Source organism: Tasmannia lanceolata, unplaced genomic scaffold (assembly GCF_043159265.1).
Source record: "Tasmannia lanceolata isolate RefF3 unplaced genomic scaffold, GAP_Taslan_0.1 ptg000006l, whole genome shotgun sequence".
Lineage (NCBI taxonomy): Eukaryota > Viridiplantae > Streptophyta > Magnoliopsida > Canellales > Winteraceae > Tasmannia > Tasmannia lanceolata.
The window spans coordinates 15,056,431-15,078,125 of NW_027518683.1; the positions used below are offsets into that span (position 1 = coordinate 15,056,431).

Consider the following 21,695-nt stretch of genomic DNA (forward strand, 5'->3'; position numbering starts at 1 on the left):
ATTGTACAGAAACCCCCAACCAAAGACATACCAACAAACCCCTTTTATGCCTATTTTTAGCATAAAAAGTAAAAAAAAGCAACCAAAACCCGCAATAAAAAAATTCCTAAATCTAAAAAAAAACCCAACAAACCTAGAGCTTGGATTATCGGTTCTTAGACTCGGAAAAGAGGGAGAATGAAACTTTATTTCAATTTTATGAAACCCGAAACAGGGTTTCTGTAAATATTCTCAAATAGGGTTTCTCAAAAACATGAAATAGGATTTCTCAAATCAATTTTACAGAGCTATTCATAGAAACCCTATTTCATATTTACTATATCAGGTTTATAGAAACCCTATTTCAGATTGGAGAAGATGAGCACAAGGGTTTCAAAAAAAATAAATGAAAGAATGGGGAAGAGAGACAAGAAACAGAGAAGAGAGAGTGAGAGGATGTACCGTGAGCGAGGTCAGAGATGAGGCTTTTTCGCTACAGTGGGAGGATGGAGACGACAGAGTTGTTTGTCTTTTTTTTTTCTCCACACAGCTACGATCGGTGAAACTTGAGAGAAAGTAGGTTTTCCGATAGTTTGTAACGGAAATGGAATGGGAGAAAAGTCGCGGAAAAGCCTTTTCCACGTAATTTATTTCATATTCCACGTTTGACAAAAGAACACCACAAATATCAGTTTCCGCGGAAAAATACAGGGGTTTCCCCGGAAACCCAACGGGAAAGGAAACAAGAGAACGCATTTGGGAAATGATGAATTGGCCCCTTTTATTTACATGCGACAGCCGGTCCCAGTGCAGGTAGCAATCAAGCCCGTTGAATCGTTCCCACGTGAAGCACATCAGCCCATCTGCAGTGATAGATACACTAGAGGTGGCTATCCTAAGTTAAAAAAAAAAAGGGGGTGGGGGGTTGGATATATCACTTCCCATTGTTTTTCATGGATCTCTCTCTCCCACACGCAAAGACACACGGAACCTCATATATTCCATGGAATAAAATTGCATGGTAGCCAATCTCCCAAAATGCCAGCGAGCAAACTACCAAACAGCATACAACCAATATTGTTCCCTTTGCTTTCTTGGCATACAATGTAAGGCCGTATGTATACACAGATTTTAGAATCCTAGATTTCCTCAAAATCTTAGATGGAAGATGAGAGAAAAAGGAGAACAGCTGTCGTTTGTTGATTTCTCGCCCCTACTTGTCTTTGAACCGAAGAGCATCCCGTTTCCAGGTTTTAGAAGTCTCGGGATAGGGGAGAGATTTCTAAAACCTGGATTTCTTACTTAAAATCTAAGAAACACTGTCCGGACAGCCTACAGCAGCTTGACGAAGAACCCTCTTTTACACTGTTTTCAAACTAAAACCGGATTCAAAATAATCCACCTACGGCCTATCCAAACCACCCCGGTGTACCATATTTTCAAGATTTTTCACCTAGTGAGGGCAGTCAAATAAGATGCTAGGTGGGCCCCAAAATTAAGTAAGCATGCTCAAGAATTAAATCAAATTGCAATTTAAGCTTTTGCCCTATAGAACAATTATGTAGAGAAGCAGAAAGGCTATCTCTTGGATTCATTCGGAGACTGGTATAGAGTATAGACAACCCTCAAATTAAAAACGACACACATGCCAGTTTGTCTTATATATGAAATGCCATTCTCTATTTCGTGGCCTGCGCAATCATATTGCTTATGGAACCAGCCTCCTCTTTCGCAGTCTCCACCAAAGAATCCTGAAACACAAAACCATTTTTTGTCAACATATTCTCACGAATCAAAGGCATCATACAAGATACAGCCAAGAAAAACACACATACCTGCGCAGCTATAACTCGCGCAACTGTTTTCTTGCTCGACTCTTGAAGTTCTCCAGCAATCAGAATTTCATCCAGTATATAGTATGCCTAAAAATGAACAGTCAAGTGATATCTAAATATGAATTTTTAACACTAATTGTGCAACTCTGGTTTGCTGGGGTTTAAGATTTTAGTGCCATAACATTACTATTGGTAGTTGTAAACAAGGATTTAAATGTCAAGTCATGGACACTTAAAAAAATATTGTTCCTCCATTTCACAGTAATATCCTTAAACCATTGTTTCAAGGGGTTATTAATCTAAAAAAAAGATGCATGTGGCTGCCCTAAAACCTCAAAAGCGTTAACCTCGAGCCAGTGGTTTTTTTAGGAGAAAAGGAGATTCAGAAAGAATGGGTTCAAGAAATTACCTTGTGAAAATTAAAGATCAAGTCCAACTCACAAACCTGAAAGCAGGAACAAATGAATTAAGGAAATAAATAATATAATATAAAATACTGATATTGGAACTACCTTGTTTTGATAATGAGCCGAACTAACCCTGTCGTTTATTATTTAACCAGCCGTCAAAAGCTATACCAATTCCCAAAAAGCTCTCAGCAGCCAAATAAAAAAGAAATGACAAGGTGAATTTACCTCATTATCAATACATGGTAGTGCCAATTTCAGTACATATATATGTATGAAGTTAAATGAGCAAGCTATTGATTCTGTTATAATAATCATGACTGGTGATCATTTGCTCACACTGCCAAAATATCGGTCTAGTATCTCAACAAAATGGTGAATTATTTCAAGAATCTCGAGTTCGTTGTCATCAGGGTCAATACACATGCAGAAGTAGAGGCTGGCATATCTGCATATGATGATTACAAAACAAAATCAATTTTGTCAGCAAGAAAGTCAAGTAAGTTTCTGCCAACACACACATCTAAGTAACACTTGCATTACCTTTTATACACCACTTTGTATCCTCTCCACTCGACAAAATTACAGAGCTTTGGACCGCGGGTAAGAATCACTCCACTCAGCTCTCGCAGTACCTTCGCAAAACAATAGATGCAGAAAAGGCACATAAATACCAGAAGACAGTAAGAAATACGAAAATCACACAACACTAGTTCCTAGAAGATCACTATGCTTCTTTCCATTTGATCAGCTCAGATTCAAGAATAATTTAAGGCAAGTGTTTAGTTCTCAGAAACTCGCTGTGATTCTTTCCATTTGATCAGCTAAGATTCAAGAATAATTTAAGGCAAATGTTTGGAAGGTTCAGGATAGTTCAAAATTGAAACATCTTTTGGACATCTATATACTTCTTTTTTTCTTTTTTTTGAAATGGACATTTATATACCTTTCCAATAAAATAATATTTGTAGATTATATGGACATATGGTAGTAAGTGCATGGGTATTTTTCGTTAGGGTCTTGGGTTCAAGTCTTGTTAGGTTGGATTTTAATAGTTGTTTAATTTTTTGCAAGATAATAGGTATTTTCGCAGAAGATAGAAAAAGAAAGCATATTTTATTCAGAAAATTCATATTTTATTATTTAAAAAAAAAAGAAAATCACAATTTATTCGGAAAAAAAACTCAACTTTTCAAATAGTTCGCAATCTTTTTCATGAAAAAATGAAATTTTTGGACATAAATCACAATTTCTTTAAAACAGTCTCTGTGCAAAAACCATGAATAATTTGTTTTGGCCGAGAAGCCCAATGGATCTTCAAAATATGAATGAAATGCCAACCAGCTCGATCACAACCACAGTATTATTTGAATCTACAAACTTAATTCTACACCATAAGTTACAGCTAAAATGGAGAAGGGAAGAGAACAATCAGTTGAAAGTATAACAACTTAGAATTTTCAGTGTGCACAAAACAGAAAAACAAAAAAAAACAAATGAACTCTGAATTCTCCAAACGCCACTTTAAAGTTCTAATCCTGATGGCCAGCTAATTAGAAATCTGAACTTCTAGCAGATAATTTGTCAAACAGTAAGTATTCCACTCAAAGGAATCACCAGAACCACAGATGGCCCTCTAATAATTACTATTTTATAAACTAATACATCAATATTAAATAAGATTTTTGAGAAACCAACTTGGTTAATAACAAATAATATCTAATATCTTTTAACTGACAATATTATTTTGAGTGTCCTTATTACGAAATTATATATTAGAACATATTTTTACCTCTACATATAGGGTAAAATACATACATCATTGTGTTGATGAATGTATATGCATTACTGATTGAAATATTAAATAACCGCAAGTGCACGGATCGTGTAAATACGGGTCGAACTCAAGGAAGAGAAATCTAGTTGTCAATCCTATTCTTGTACCGATTAGAATACTAGCTATGATATACTGTTGCCTGGCAAAATCTCAGGATTTCCGTGGACTTAGACCTCGGAGCCAACACTATATATAAGCGTGTATTCTATTCAATCTAAGAATCAAATTCAACTACGATCTTGATTTGGAAATCTTAATTTAGGCAAAGTGTGCCAAAATTCTAATAATCTTTGTTAACTACTTATCTAATCTTATTAGAAAATTAAAATTCTAAAGGCCTAAGTTAATTGGAAAATTGCAAAAGTAATTTGGAATAATGTAAAAATCTTAATTCAATATAAAATATTACTTAGGGTTAGAATCCACCATGGGTTTGGATTAGATTGATTAATTAAAACAACTATTTTGAATTAGGTTGAAAATCCAACTAAACAGTCAATAAATAATAAGATCTAAAAGATGTAATTATTTATGAGTATTTAATCGAATTAACCCTCTAATTTATATTAATTATATAGAATTTAGTCTTTGTCAATCAACAATCATCCATACGAAAGGGGAAAGCCAATGGCATGGATGATTGGGATTTGTACAAAAACAAAACTCTACATAATTTGTTAGATAAGCCACTGGTTTTAATTACTTCTCATTCTCCTTCCCTATGGCTTCATCTAAACCCTAAGTATAGTGGGTTTAGCTACTCATGGAGAAGGCTAAAGAAACAAAAATAAAGGGGATAGAGAAGGGAAGAAGTGCCATATAAGAACTTAAAAAGAAAAATAAAAAGAAAATAACTTCTTCACTAATGGGCAAATAAACTAAAAATACATCAAATTGAAGCTTGAAATAAAGAACAAAATAAAAGAAAAACTTAGTCTTTTTCTCCTTCAAGCAACGGCCAACTTGTCATTCTCCATCTCTTGATGTCACCTTGGAGTGGAGCCTTGGATGGTTGATCTTTGGTTGAAGAGATAAAAAGATGAAAGAAAACAAGAAAGAACAAGAGAGAGTGCTTGAGAGTGGTAGAGAATAAGAGAGAATGGAGAGAGAGGAGAATTGTAGAGAGAATGGTGATAGAGAGGAGAGTTCTTTTTTATTCTTTTCACCAATATATGGAGGGAATCTCTTTCTATTTACAAGCCCCAAGGAAGTTCACAAAAATAACTTGGCATCTTTGAAATTTTAGCAACTTCCACCTTGTGTGTATAATTTCAGCAACTTTGTACCTTGTCTTGGTAATTTGGGCCATTTTTGTTGACTTTTTCCTCTTCTCTTACGTATAAATGGGTGGGAATTTAGCAACTTTCTCTCATTCTTCATGGTGGGCCCAACCTATATTAAATGTGCAAACAAGTAAAACAAGTTAGTAAGTGGGTCCCATTTGCATTATATAACATATAAGACAAGCTATTTTTGAATCCAAAACCGTGGAATGCTATTTTTAATCTTCAAGTGGGTCCCACAAATGCATGTATAGCAATTAGGAAGTTGCTATTTCTTTCAAAAGGAAACGTGGGTTGTAGAGAGTTTTGCATGTATTTGGTAATTTCCAAACTGTAAATGGGTCCCACTATTGTTGTAACACAATATGGCAATTGCCAAAGTTGAGGGCTGCTTGTTGATGATATCCACACTCCTTGTTTATTTTATACTCGCACCCCATTCTAATATTAAAAGTTTCTGCCTTGGAGCACGCTGGATTTGCAAACATCGTTAGAATAACGTGGGGCCCACCATGAATATAAGGAAACTGATATTTACGCCCCCTTTGCATGTGCTTTCGAAAATCCCATCTCAATAGAACTGTACGTGCATGCATGTACTCACATAAGAATCCAATGGAAAATTTAGTTGCCCTTTCCATCTACTGCCACAAAGAACCTTCTTTAAATATAATATGTGAGTTGAGAAAGTAGGCCCCAATACATATACGGATATTTCTTCAAATTCGAACCATCTCTTTCTTAGTGCAATTCCTATTTAAGATATTTGGTTATTCTCTAAATGGCAAAACTGCCCCTCCATCATATATATGTCCAAAAATCCCATAAGCAACTTCCATATGATGATGTGACCGTCCATTTATTTAAAACCCCCTTCCATGCAGAGAGGTTATGCCCCTTAATCGTTTCTACAAGGCAATCTGAACTGTTCATTGGATGGTCCATAAATAGATCCCTTGGATTATTTCCGTAAGATGATCCAAACCGCTCATTATGTTGGGCTACAAGATAAATTAATGACGCACCTCACCCATTGTCGTATGATGATCTAAACCGTACAAATGATGGGCGATAATATAGAGTGGTTGCACCCCTAATTCATCTTCGTAGAACGATCCACACCGCCCATTTAAAAGTACCCAAATTGGTTTTCATAGGACAATCCAACCATCCAATTTGTTGGCTGCAAGGTAAATAGGATTGTGCCTTTTGAATAATTCCAAAGAACAATCTAGACCATCCAAATATTAGTGATAAAAACTACTTTTAGGGGCCACTTGTTCGCTAATCCAAACCATCTAGACTATGAGCTTTGACGGACTTTTCCCAAACCATTTCTATTGGATGATCTAAACTATTCATTTAATGGGCCGTGATGGTAATCAAGTGCACCCTCTAAATCATTTCCATAGCTGATCCGAGCCATCCAATTTAATGGTCCACCATGTAACTTGATTGCTTCCCTTAAATAACTCCAATAAGGTAATCTGAACCGTTAAATTCAACCCAGTTAGAGCATCTTGAACTCGGCCACCAAAGTATCTTGAAATTTTAGATTTTCTTGAAAATTGATTGTTTTCCTTAGGAATTTCATCTCCTTAGCTCTATTTTCCGTGAAAATCCATAAATAACCCTGCAACACCAGAAACACACAAAATACATTAGTAGCACCGCTTTAATTATCAAATATGCATGCTTTTTACACCTACAATTCACACATAAATGTGCTCATCAGATTCCCCCATACTTAAGTTTTGCTTGTCCTCAAGCAAACAAAAAGAAAAACTAAAACAAACACAAAAACTAAATAAAAATAAAATCCTAACTCACTTTCGTAGGAATCACGATTGCACTTAGCGCGTGCAACAAGCCTTTAAACCCCCAGGTTACCCTAGTGGACGAGTTGTGTCTCGTGAGTGTTTGCAGTGAATATACACACAAAATTCTAAAAATAAACTTTTCTTTTTAAATCTCACTATAGAATAAAGCCAAAAATTTCTAATCCTTTTTATTTGTTTGATAAATTACTCAAAATAGAAGAACAAGAATACATATATACTTAAACTTTGCATCCTATCCCAAGTCGGAAAAATTAGAAAAATATTTTAATCAAGGAATCCTCTTTTGAATTTGTCCTACTTTGCTCCCTTAAACTTGTCTCTGATGTAATCGTACCATAAAAGAAATTTGATTCGGAAACTTCGTAGAAAACTTACAAATTTATATGGTCCACCATACTTTCAACTTTTCCCATAGTTTCTAAGAATAGAACTCATTTTTTTTTTTTTGTAATCCTCTACTGCTTTTGGCGTGAATGACATGCAGGGCATGCACCAGACACCCAGGCTACTAAGCAGTGTCCGACTAATCTTTGATTTGCATATGTCATAGACATTGATGCATATGAGTCCAAACTTTACCTTTGATTACGTGCAATGCTTTGATTTATTAAGCTTTCTAATTGACCCATGTATGTAGTTTTCAGTCAGTTGCTCTCAAGCCAGTTGGCTTTAAGGAACTAGGCATAAAAACCCTTCAGACTTAATAGCTCAAGTCAAAAAGGCTACAAATCAAAACTATAATCAAGAAGCAAACTTTCTAAAAATCATTCTTTCTTTCTTTTGTTTCAACCTTTCTTTCCTTTTTATCCATACCATATAAAAAGCAAGTTTCTATTTCTATTTCTTATTCAAATCCTTTTAAAAGAAAGATTCCAAAAGAAAGCAAAACTAAGAAAGGAAAGTATTCTTTCTAATTTTTTAAATTCCAAAATTAAAATATCCACAAACTTTCTTTCTTAAAATAGGAAAACAACTTTCTTTTTAAGAATACCAAGTTCTTTCTAATTTGAAAAATTACCAAAAACAAAAGGAAAAGAAAATTTCTAACTTTAACTATAGAAAAGATTAGAAAAGAAAGTTTCTAAAAGCTACCCCCCCATACTTGAATCATGCAGTGTCCTCAATGCATGCAAAAATAGAAACAAGGACAATAAAGAGAAGAGAGGGGCGTATCTTTTTCTTTTAAGAGAGATTTGAATAAAGAGGCTCATGAAGATCCATGACCTCTTCTAAATTAGATCTTGGTAACTCAACAAAGGACTTCAATCTGAGTAAATGAAACTTGTCCTTCCAAGTAGAGTCCTTATTTTCTTTTAAAAAATTAATTAACTCTTCTTCTTGGGTCGAGTTTAAGTCCATTTTGATTGTCACAGGAGATGTGCAAGTCTTACCCAAATATGCTTTTCTTAAATTTGAATGCAAAGGCGGCAAATTTAACTGTGGGGCCTTTTTGGGTGGAGGCTTGGGAAGGGGCGGAGATAGGGATGCTCCAAATTCTATTTGTTGGATGCTAAGGTCATCAGAAAAGGAGTCCCCTATATCTCTTGCATTCTCCAAGCCTTCTTCATCCAGAGCTTCTTCAAATCCTGCATTCAAAATATTTTCACAATTAGTCTCAGGAGAGGAGTGCAACATATTAATTTCTTCTTGTAAATTAGGTTGCTTACCTAATCTAAAAACATTAAAGTCCATGGAAGCATTCCCAAAAGTTAATTTCATTAAACCATTTCTACAATCAATTAAGGCGTTGCTCGTAGCAAGGAAAGGCCTACCAAGAATTATAGGAATTTGATCCTTGATATTAGCAACGGGCTCAGTTTCTAGCACAATGAAATCTACAGGAAATAAGAACTCTCCTACTTTAACTAGGACATCCTCAACCATCCCTTTCGGTTTCTTCATTGATCTATCCGCCAACTGAAGAGTGACGGTGGTGGGTTTGAGTTCTCCTAATCCTAATTGTTTAAAAACAGAAAGAGGTAATAAATTCACACTGGCCCCTAAATCTAAAAGAGCATGATTAATATGAGTATTTCCAATAGTGCATGCAATGGTAGGACATCCCGGGTCCTTGTACTTAGCCACCATCTGTTGAGACAAGATGGAACTAATGTTTGCAGCCAAGAATGCCTTCTTGGGTACATTAGACTTGCGCTTTTGTGTGCACAAGTCTTTTAAAACTTTGGCATAAGTCGGGACTTCGGAAATCGCATCTAACAATGGAATATTAATTTGCACTTGTTTAAACATATTTAAAATTTTCTCCTTAGCAGCCACATTTTTATTATTAGCAAGTCTCCTTGGAAAAGGAGCTTTAGGCACATACTCTTTTTCAGGTGGAGAAACTGCCTGCTCTGTACTTACCTGTTCGGGCTCTTCTTCGGAACAAATGGAGGATGACTCTTTACTTACCTTAAGTGGAGATTCTTGAGCATCTTTAGAAGGTTCGGATCTGCCCTCCTCCCTTTGATATTCTCTGCCACTCCTTAAAGCAAATACAGTGTTACAGTGATCGGAGGGCTCCTGCTGCGGCAAGTTTGGTTGCATGGCATTCAACTGATTTACCTGTGGTTGTTGATTTCCATTTATGGCCACATTCCTTGGATTAGGAACTGGTTGACTTGGCATCTTCCCCTTTTCCCTTTCATGCAAGGCCATGGCAAGTTGGGAGATTTGTTTCTCCATATTGTGTTGGCTTGTCATGAAAGTGCTAGTGAGAAGTTCTATGCTCTTTTCTAAGGAAGTTATGCGTGCCGACTCCCCTTGTTTTGGAAAACCCGGTGGTTGCTGATTTGAAACATTATTTAAAATTGGGTTTTGAAAAGGTGGAGGTGTGGTTAGGGGTAGTCGAACATTCATAGAAGGGAAGGTGGGCCTAGGTTGGCCAAATTGGCCTTGACCTTGGAAATTTGATGGCCCTCCTTGATAATTCCCTTGATTCCAAGAAAAGTTGGGATGATTCCTCCATCCCGGATTATATGTGCTACTATATGGATTATTTAAAAACAAGGCACTTGCATTTTCATTAGAATTACCAAATTTAGCAAGAGTTGGGCACTCTTCCATGACATGGTCCGTGGCTTGACACCAATTGCACATAGGAACACTATGTGCAATTTGATGGACCTGTGAAGGTCCCTTAACCACTATGGCTTCTAGCCTTTTGATAAGAATATCTAGGTGAGCCTCTTTAGCTACAGTACCCTCAATGAAACCCTTACCAATGGCTCTTTCACTCTCTTGAGTTGATTCCCACTCACGAGTCTTTTCAGCTAATTCAATTAAAAAGTTCCAAGCATCATTTTCATCCGTATATGATGTAAATCCTGTTGGGCACATAGATTCTAACAACTGCTTGGTTTGATAGTCAATACCCTCATAAATAATTTGGCATAAATGCCAAGTGTCAAGTCCGTGGTGAGGGCACTCTTGGAGAAGATCCTTAAACCTCTCCATGAACTTGGAAAAAGACTCATGGGGTTTTTGCCTAAACTGAAGAATGTCATTCCTTAGTTTATTCGTTTTATGCATAGGAAAGAACTTTTTAAGAAAGGCAACAGTGAATTCTTCCCAAGTAGTGATAGAATTGGTGGGAAGACCATAGAGCCATTTCTTAGCCCCATCCTTGAGTGAAAAAGTGATAAATCTAAGCTTTACCGCATCATCTGAGAGTTGCTGCATTTTAATGAGGACACACACTTCCTCAAACTCCCTAAGAAATAGATAGGCATCCTCAGAAGGTAGCCCATGAAAATGAGGTAACATGGTGATGAATTGGGATTTGAGTTCAAAATTATTTCCCTGCACAGCAGGCAGACGTATGCATGAAGGTTGCGCGGTTCGGGCCGGATAGAAGCGATCGCGCAAACTCTTGGGTGTCTCTTGTTCTTCCGCCATGACTACTTGATTTGGATTTTGTGCGATGTCTTCCGCCGTCTCTAACCGGTTTGATCTTTCTAGTCGATTGGCCGAGTTCCGCACCCAACCTTCACTCATAAACACAAGAAAACCAAGTAAGAGAGATGGATAGGCAAGAAACCAAAAATATAACTAAACTAAAAATAACTACTAATCTAACACTTCGAATAATTAAGATTCTAATGCAACTCTCTTCCCCGGCAGCGGCGCCAAAAACTTGATTGAAATATTAAATAACCGCAAGTGCACGGATCGTGTAAATACGGGTCGAACTCAAGGAAGAGAAATCTAGTTGTCAATCCTATTCTTGTACCGATTAGAATACTAGCTATGATATACTGTTGCCTGGCAAAATCTCAGGATTTCCGTGGACTTAGACCTCGGAGCCAACACTATATATAAGCGTGTATTCTATTCAATCTAAGAATCAAATTCAACTACGATCTTGATTTGGAAATCTTAATTTAGGCAAAGTGTGCCAAAATTCTAATAATCTTTGTTAACTACTTATCTAATCTTATTAGAAAATTAAAATTCTAAAGGCCTAAGTTAATTGGAAAATTGCAAAAGTAATTTGGAATAATGTAAAAATCTTAATTCAATATAAAATATTACTTAGGGTTAGAATCCACCATGGGTTTGGATTAGATTGATTAATTAAAACAACTATTTTGAATTAGGTTGAAAATCCAACTAAACAGTCAATAAATAATAAGATCTAAAAGATGTAATTATTTATGAGTATTTAATCGAATTAACCCTCTAATTTATATTAATTATATAGAATTTAGTCTTTGTCAATCAACAATCATCCATACGAAAGGGGAAAGCCAATGGCATGGATGATTGGGATTTGTACAAAAACAAAACTCTACATAATTTGTTAGATAAGCCACTGGTTTTAATTACTTCTCATTCTCCTTCCCTATGGCTTCATCTAAACCCTAAGTATAGTGGGTTTAGCTACTCATGGAGAAGGCTAAAGAAACAAAAATAAAGGGGATAGAGAAGGGAAGAAGTGCCATATAAGAACTTAAAAAGAAAAATAAAAAGAAAATAACTTCTTCACTAATGGGCAAATAAACTAAAAATACATCAAATTGAAGCTTGAAATAAAGAACAAAATAAAAGAAAAACTTAGTCTTTTTCTCCTTCAAGCAACGGCCAACTTGTCATTCTCCATCTCTTGATGTCACCTTGGAGTGGAGCCTTGGATGGTTGATCTTTGGTTGAAGAGATAAAAAGATGAAAGAAAACAAGAAAGAACAAGAGAGAGTGCTTGAGAGTGGTAGAGAATAAGAGAGAATGGAGAGAGAGGAGAATTGTAGAGAGAATGGTGATAGAGAGGAGAGTTCTTTTTTATTCTTTTCACCAATATATGGAGGGAATCTCTTTCTATTTACAAGCCCCAAGGAAGTTCACAAAAATAACTTGGCATCTTTGAAATTTTAGCAACTTCCACCTTGTGTGTATAATTTCAGCAACTTTGTACCTTGTCTTGGTAATTTGGGCCATTTTTGTTGACTTTTTCCTCTTCTCTTACGTATAAATGGGTGGGAATTTAGCAACTTTCTCTCATTCTTCATGGTGGGCCCAACCTATATTAAATGTGCAAACAAGTAAAACAAGTTAGTAAGTGGGTCCCATTTGCATTATATAACATATAAGACAAGCTATTTTTGAATCCAAAACCGTGGAATGCTATTTTTAATCTTCAAGTGGGTCCCACAAATGCATGTATAGCAATTAGGAAGTTGCTATTTCTTTCAAAAGGAAACGTGGGTTGTAGAGAGTTTTGCATGTATTTGGTAATTTCCAAACTGTAAATGGGTCCCACTATTGTTGTAACACAATATGGCAATTGCCAAAGTTGAGGGCTGCTTGTTGATGATATCCACACTCCTTGTTTATTTTATACTCGCACCCCATTCTAATATTAAAAGTTTCTGCCTTGGAGCACGCTGGATTTGCAAACATCGTTAGAATAACGTGGGGCCCACCATGAATATAAGGAAACTGATATTTACGCCCCCTTTGCATGTGCTTTCGAAAATCCCATCTCAATAGAACTGTACGTGCATGCATGTACTCACATAAGAATCCAATGGAAAATTTAGTTGCCCTTTCCATCTACTGCCACAAAGAACCTTCTTTAAATATAATATGTGAGTTGAGAAAGTAGGCCCCAATACATATACGGATATTTCTTCAAATTCGAACCATCTCTTTCTTAGTGCAATTCCTATTTAAGATATTTGGTTATTCTCTAAATGGCAAAACTGCCCCTCCATCATATATATGTCCAAAAATCCCATAAGCAACTTCCATATGATGATGTGACCGTCCATTTATTTAAAACCCCCTTCCATGCAGAGAGGTTATGCCCCTTAATCGTTTCTACAAGGCAATCTGAACTGTTCATTGGATGGTCCATAAATAGATCCCTTGGATTATTTCCGTAAGATGATCCAAACCGCTCATTATGTTGGGCTACAAGATAAATTAATGACGCACCTCACCCATTGTCGTATGATGATCTAAACCGTACAAATGATGGGCGATAATATAGAGTGGTTGCACCCCTAATTCATCTTCGTAGAACGATCCACACCGCCCATTTAAAAGTACCCAAATTGGTTTTCATAGGACAATCCAACCATCCAATTTGTTGGCTGCAAGGTAAATAGGATTGTGCCTTTTGAATAATTCCAAAGAACAATCTAGACCATCCAAATATTAGTGATAAAAACTACTTTTAGGGGCCACTTGTTCGCTAATCCAAACCATCTAGACTATGAGCTTTGACGGACTTTTCCCAAACCATTTCTATTGGATGATCTAAACTATTCATTTAATGGGCCGTGATGGTAATCAAGTGCACCCTCTAAATCATTTCCATAGCTGATCCGAGCCATCCAATTTAATGGTCCACCATGTAACTTGATTGCTTCCCTTAAATAACTCCAATAAGGTAATCTGAACCGTTAAATTCAACCCAGTTAGAGCATCTTGAACTCGGCCACCAAAGTATCTTGAAATTTTAGATTTTCTTGAAAATTGATTGTTTTCCTTAGGAATTTCATCTCCTTAGCTCTATTTTCCGTGAAAATCCATAAATAACCCTGCAACACCAGAAACACACAAAATACATTAGTAGCACCGCTTTAATTATCAAATATGCATGCTTTTTACACCTACAATTCACACATAAATGTGCTCATCAATTACCTCGAAACAGAGATTGTATACAAACCAAAAGTTTTTGCACAAGATGTTATAAAGAGACGCACTAAATTGAAAGAGATAAAATCAATAACTAAAATTCTCTAACTTATATCTCTTTCCACAAAAAACATCTTTATTTGAGGGCTTACTAATAAATTACTCTATTATAGGACAGGACAAGTCAAACAAGAACTGTACATTGGGAAGGCAGACAATTTGGTTTCTTATATTTTCATCATGCTAACAAGAAAAAGAAAGTTGGAAGTCTCATGTAAACCACAAGTCTTCTGGAGATTTGGAAAGTAAACATTTTTTCCACCCAAAGCAAAGCCAGAAGTAAAGGCAAGAAAATGCATTCAAAATATGCAATTGCAAAACGGGGAAGGAAGACCAAATCATGGAATATGCACATTGCTTGCCTTGGTTCTTTCCTTCTGTGAGTACGGAGAATACCATTTTGTCAACCTCACTTTTCCTTGTCGACTAATAAGAAGTACAAAGTGAATCTGGAAAACCATGCAAAAGCATAATTCGTTACAGTACAGGACATGCAAATAACCACAAATGTATCAGCTACACAAAAAAATAAAGACAGACAAGTTTTGTCAAAAGAAAAAAGAAAAAAAGACACTAGATTTAGAACTGTCCACTCCATCTAATTTCTGAGAAATCTTTAATGATTGCAGGGCAAACATGATCATTCAATACGGGAGTACACAGTATGCAAGAAAGGCACTCAGATCTTGTACAGTATAAAATAACAGAAACTAAACCGCAGGGACCTGTGCAAAAAGAGAGACAAGGCTATGATAATTCATCACAGCATACCAAATAGTTAAAAACCCACAAAGAAGTACAAATGGCAGGCCCATCTCACTTATTGATTCAAAGACATCTGCAGTGACAAAGTTCCCAAAAACATTTAATACGTATCTGTATATATTGAACCTAATGCCAGTCAATTATAATTCGAAACAACTAGACCCTCAACCATGCATGGGCTTAAGTGCTTAGCCAAGAAGCCAAGGACACCACATTTAATAGGTTTGTTTTTCGCCCAGGATAAATGATCAGGGCAAGAGCGTAATGAAGTTCCTAAATTAACTCATATAACCAACAACCTGTATTGCTAGGTATCAAATATGGACAACCAAAGACTATATACCCTGCTTCCATGAATAGGATGAAATCATGAAACTAACAAACTTATCTAATTCCAAAAACACTCTTTCAAGGTAAGCAGATTATGGGGAAAGCAACTCCCAAGTGTTTCTGGCTACTAATTTGGCCTTGTGCATACGAGTGGGTTCATCTAGTTTCTGGCTTTCTGCTTGAGTTTGTGCACCCATTTGCACCCTACCACATTTCTATTTGCAGGTTCCGTTACTACTCACAAGTGTTGATCTTGTAAATGGCTCTCATTTCTTCTTGCATTGCTTCTATCCACCTTTAACCTTTAATTAGTGATTGCCTCCATAAAAGGTGAAAGTTCTATTGTGCCTTTGGCGACGTCTATGGCTAACACTTGCTTTTGCCTTCATCTAGCATAATGCTTGGCATAGTATGGCACGAAATGACCACGAAGTTTGGTATCTGTCACATGTTCAGGAACATGTGAAGGAATAAGAATGTCAAAAGCAGCAACTTCCACATCAGAATCAGCAACATAATGAGATGTAGAACTCTCCCTCTTAAGCTCTGAGTCGAATGTTTGGCAGGCCATAGAAGTCCCATCTCATCAAAAGAGACATGGAGTGAGATTATGATCTTTAGTAGACAGAGAATAACACTTGAACCCCCTTATGGTTATCGCTACAACCAATGAATATGCACATCATACATTTGTCGCGGGGGGGGGGGGGGGGGAGATTTTCGAAGAGTGTTTGACGAAAATGCACATAGCATATCCAGCCCCAAGAACGAAGAAGAGAGTACTCGGGATCCATACCAGCAAGGAGTTTTGTAGGGGACGAGTGGCCGAAAGATGATGACGGAAGCAAATTAATATCATTATCATGTGGAAGGCTTATGCTCATAGATGCTTAGGTGCACCTAAGTGAAAAAACATCAAAAGGCCTACCTGTGATGTGTATGTGTTTCCTTCCCACCACAACATTTTGTCATGTGCAGACAAGAAAATTGATGATGAATACCACGGGTGAAGCAAATATTTCTGAATATATGCCAATATGACTTTATTAGTCATAGTTTTGCATCGGGACATAGTGTTCGTCCGAGTGAGATGCAATAGTTATGGTCCTTTAAGGACAAGTTTGAATCTGTTTTGATTAACCTAGCGTGGGTGAGACTTTTTTTAGTCTACGAAGGGTCTCGGTTCTAGCCACAATTATTGCAGTACTTTCGAGGGTGAGATCTTCCACGAGCATAGTGGGGATTTGGCTTCCCACGGGATTGTGGGCAGGTTCTGTGACTATGTAGTCTAGCAGTACTAGTCTTACCACGACAGTTACAATTATAGTTATCAGCATGTTATGCCAGTTTCATTATACCAGTTGCTAGCCAGTTAGCTATACAGTGATTACATAGAATGCCAATGAAAACTGTTACTTTGATGTTTATTGAATTTCATGTTGATATTTCTGTTATTTAATTGTTAGTAAGAACTTGTTTATTTCATTGAGCTTTGGCTCATTCCATGTATTCTATGTTACAAATGGAGAACAATAGGATATTTTGATTCGTGGGCTTCTGGGAGTGAGCAAGCACAATTTAGGATTTTAAAGTTATTCAGTATTTGAGACAGTACTAGTAGGAATGAACTTTTAGTTGATTCAGTTGGTTTAATTCATTGTAGTCCTTTGGACAAGAGTTTTAGTTTCCACATTTATTTTACTCTAACAGTTGATCATTTATTTACGGATTAGCTAATTTAGTTGCTCTGTTTATTGCATGGTTCTTTTTTAATGCCTTACATATTCATGGTTAATGAAGAATATGTGGCGTTGTTATGTGACTGAACCGAATCTCGGTTTGGGGGCATGACATTAAAGTGGTTCTCTTTCCTACCACCTCGACGCTTTCCATAATTTTGCTAGCTTTTGTAAGTTTGGCTCTGTTACTTTCTTATTTTATCTCTTCCTTTGATTGTATTTGACCATCTCGGTCCCTTGATGAAATTATTGACCATTCAAAAAATATATATATATATGGAATTCATCAGAAATTTATGGCTTTATTTCATCATATATTCTATGCAGAGATCTCCATTTTCCACAGGTGTAACTGGATCTAATAGATTGATACAGGAAGGAAAAAAAAAAGATTGAGAACATTATACTGGAAACGATATGCATAATCAGATGCCACAAACAAATAAAAAAAGAAGATTCAACAATTCCCTTACCATAGTTGGGGATTGAAGGATCGAAGAACAGTCGCAATCTTTGAGAAAAAAAATACCCTTAAGGTAGCACCTTTTTCCTTTTGTAATGTGGATGGAAATGTGCAATTAGACCAATTAGAAGCACTATCACCCATCAATTTTAACAAATAAAAAACATCAAATACATACCTCTAAAGTAAGAAAAAAGATAAATATCAAAGTCTTATACCACTGAAAACCCAAAGCACATATCACACTCAAGGAGAACAGGAAAAACAATTCAATCACTGTTTGCAGTAGATAATAACTGAGCTACAAGGTTTCCTTTTTCGTAAACAATTCAAACAGAACATAAATTGCACCCTCTCTTTTTCCAGGTTAAAGACAGAGTTCGGGATAGTTTCTATCTGGGATAGTTCCTGAGCAAAAAATAAAATAAATGCTTGTTTGAGAATAAGTTCAGTCCAGAAAAAATTATCTTTGATTAAACAGGCCCTAAAGGGTCCATGAAATTAGTATTCAATGGATGCCTGTTTGCCTGCATAGGCTTTTTCTTACAGTTATCAATCAATTATCGTTAGCCATATGAGTGATTATACTTTAAATTAGAGTTTGAATGGTTCAATTTGAATGATTCTATTCCATAAATCCAATATCTGTGCTTTTTTTTCAATTTGAATGATTCTGTTCCATAAATCCGAGATCTATGCATCGTCATTTTTGTGATACGTACACGAAATTGTGAATGGAAAGGTATGACAGATTCAAAATGCCATGGTTGTTACAAAAAAAATCTCACTAGTCTTATTATTGGTGAGATGAATACAATCCAAAATGAAACACAATCTCCCAGTTTTTTTAAAACCAAGCGGATGATAACAATAGAAGATATTCAGCATAAAGAGGAAAGAAAACCCTAGAAATTGATTTAAAACAAAGAATAGATAGAAATCACACAAATCAATTAGCGTCTTCTTCAGAAAAATAAAATAAAAATAAAAAATCCACACCCAATTGAAACCTAAAGCTGGAACAGAAACCCCTCCATACCACATGTAAAACCCTAGAAAATGGAGCTAAAAAGGGGGAAAATAGAAACCATACAATTCAATCGACATATTCTTCAGAAGAACGAGACAGAATTCGATCAGAAGCAGAATTCTCTGTGTCAATAAGTGGGAAAAAAGGAATTATAATAGATTCTGACAGACCTGAATTCAGTGGATCTGTCTCGTTCTTCCCTTTGTCTCGGACAGAAAGAGATCTGAGTAAAAACTCAGGACCAAAAAATGAAAACTCTTTCTTGAAGGGAAATGGTCTATTCGTGCATTTTCTTATTTCGGACAGCCCCCTTCTTGGGCAAAATTGTAGTCATACTCATAAATACAATGGAGCTGTCCCAGATAAAAAAGGGGCACATATATAACTTCCCTTCCTCTTTTTCACTAACTATTCAAGGGAAATGATATTATTCGCTCCCTTTTTCCTTGGGCCACCCCGCTTGTAGTGTAAAACGGTAACGACTACTCCTCATTACTCATATTCATTAACATGGTTTCAAAATTTCGGTTTATGAATGCCTCTTGGTTCTCACCCAAACCCAAAATAAAATGACGAAAGGGTTCCTACGCTCGAGTCCAGAAACAGGGGTGGGCCACATTTGGGGGATCAAAAGTGATGGGGTGTAAAAACACCAGCCACTCACAGGCTGCCACCTGTCCCAGAGCAGGTGAATTTCCAGCCACTCACAGGCTGCCACCTGTCCCAGAGCAGGTGAACTCCAGCCACTCACAGGCTGCCACCTGTCCCAGAGCAGGTGAATTCCAGCCACTCACAGGCTGCCACCTGTCCCAGAGCAGGTGAACTCCAGCCACTCACAGCCTGCCACCTGTCCTGGAGTAGGTGAACTCCAGCCTCTCACAGGCCGCCACCTGTCCTGGACACCTGTCCAGGACACCTCACCAGATTTTCCCTATAAATAGAGGATCAAAGCTCAGACCAATGGGTAATGCGAAAATCCCTTCTCTCCCTAAACTCTTAGACATCTCCCCTTCACTCCTGCTCATACTGACTTGAGTGTCGAAGGGCCTGTCCGGAGTAAAACCCGGTCTGGTCTTCTGACCTCGCTTGCCTTGTGCAGGACTCAGCCCTCATAGCAGGACTCGTTCTCGACCACCTCACTCCTCGTTCACTCCGGTCCCTCCGGACTCAGCTCCCCTAGTCATCCAGCTCAGCTCTTACATCACTGCTGTACCTGTTACCGATTTTAGGCATAACAGATTGGCGTCATCCGTGGGACCCCAGAACTAAAAGCTGTCTTTACACCCCACTCACAAAAATGGCAGGATGCAAGAGTACGCGGATGCCTACTGCGCGGGCGCGGACTACCCAAACCGCGCTACCCCGCAGGACCCGGAGCGAGCGAATCGCATCACTAGTAGTAGCAGCTTCTGCTACAGCAGAGCAGAGCCCGGCTCGCTCAGAACATCTGAATCCCTTGCCCACCCCGGAGCAAGTACAAGCTCTATTTCAGCAGATGACAACCCTCGTTGGGCAATACCAGCAACTACTTCAAGTGCCCCCTCAACCTCCCCCAGAGGCTCCGCGATCTGTCCAAGGAAGGCCAGACGTCCACAGGGGAGAGTCATCACACCATGGTGAGGGCCGAACTCATCATTCCACCAGACAAGTCCCTCACCCCACGACGAGGCATGCCCAAACAGAGCCTCATCACCGTGAAAGGTCGTGTTCCCCCTCCGCACAGAGGCGCCGAGCTCATGAAGATCGTGCGCCACCAGCGAAACGCCGACCTCGTCGTATGAGTCGGGAGAGCCAATCCGGCTCCGCGGCGAGCCAGTCTGTGGAAAGGATCAGGTCCTTGGACCACAGGACGGATCCGCTGCTACAGAGAATGGAGGAGATGGATCATCGGATAGAGGAACTGGCGAAGGACCAGGGCCGGCCCGTCTCCAGGGCGTTCTCAAGCAGGACGCCATTCACTGATGATGTTCTGGGTGCCCCAGCACCCAGAGGGTTCTCACTGGCAGATATCATGACCGGGGCAGAGGAGTACATCACGGTGGAAGAGACACTGGCAGCTCTTAACTCAAATCGGAGGATAACCTCTGAGGAGAAAAATCCCGCCAAGCAGCGTAGGGAGGATAAACCTCCCAGAAGAGAGAAGTCTCCGCCTCCGCAAAGAAGAGAGGAAAACTTCACGCTTCTCAATACCTCAAGGAAACATATATTGGCTGCAATCAGCGAAGAGGAATTCGTGAAGTGGCCCGCTAGAATGATCTCCAAAGGAAACCGTAGAGATCCATCAAAATACTGTCGGTTCCACAAGGACCACGGTCACGACACGGATGAGTGTTGGCAACTCAAGCAGGAAATCGAGCAACTCATCAGCCGGGGCTATTTGAAAAAGTATATCCGAACTGACAGCCGCAACCAAGAGCGCAGAGGAAAGAGCCCCCAGGGCCGCAGCCCTCGAAGGTCACAGCAGCCCCCTGCTCGGGACAAAACCCCTCCGCTGGCCAATGCGCAGCCCAAGGCACCCCAACCTCAGCCAAGGGGGGTCATCGGTACAATTATGGGTGGGCCTGCAGCTGGGGGCACCTCTTCTACCGCCCGCAAAGCATATGCACGGCGAGTTAACGCCGTGCACACAACCAGCAAAAAGACGAGAACGGAGAATGAGATCTCCTTCTCAGATGCAGATCTGGATAATCTTATCCTGCCCCACGACGATGCACTGGTTCTAACCATGCTCGTCGCCAACTGGGAGGTGAAGAAAATCCTCGTAGACAATGGAAGTTCGGCGGACATTCTATACTACCACGCCTTTGAGAAAATGATGATAGGCGACGACCGTCTGAAGCCGGCAAACTCAGATTTATTTGGCTTCTCCGGAGAGGTCGTGAAAGTGGTGGGGCAAATCGAGCTCCCTGTTCTTGTCGGAGATCCACCTTGTCAAGCTTTCGCCATGGTCAACTTTCTAGTAGTAAGGGCCACTTCGGTCTATAAT

The 21,695-nt window shown here is 38.3% G+C and overlaps 1 protein-coding gene across 2 annotated transcripts; it reads right to left on the reverse strand.

Moving 5' to 3' along the window:
• Positions 1-1,474: 1,474 nt before the first annotated feature.
• LOC143879851 (AP-1 complex subunit sigma-1-like) lies at positions 1,475-19,036 on the reverse strand. 2 transcript variants are annotated; one of them, XM_077382496.1, is made up of 8 exons: positions 18,880-19,036; positions 17,690-17,812; positions 14,745-14,831; positions 2,765-2,856; positions 2,561-2,669; positions 2,224-2,259; positions 1,815-1,901; positions 1,475-1,730 (listed from the first exon to the last, which is right to left on the reverse strand). In XM_077382496.1, exons 2-8 carry the CDS (start codon positions 17,690-17,692, stop codon positions 1,659-1,661), a joined length of 486 nt encoding a protein of 161 aa, XP_077238611.1. In that variant the 5' UTR covers positions 17,693-17,812; positions 18,880-19,036; the 3' UTR covers positions 1,475-1,658. The 2 variants fall into 2 exon arrangements, with proteins under 2 accessions (XP_077238611.1, XP_077238612.1); XM_077382497.1 differs by having other exon boundaries at positions 17,690-17,766; positions 18,880-19,023.
• Between the last annotated feature and the right edge of the window lie 2,659 nt (positions 19,037-21,695).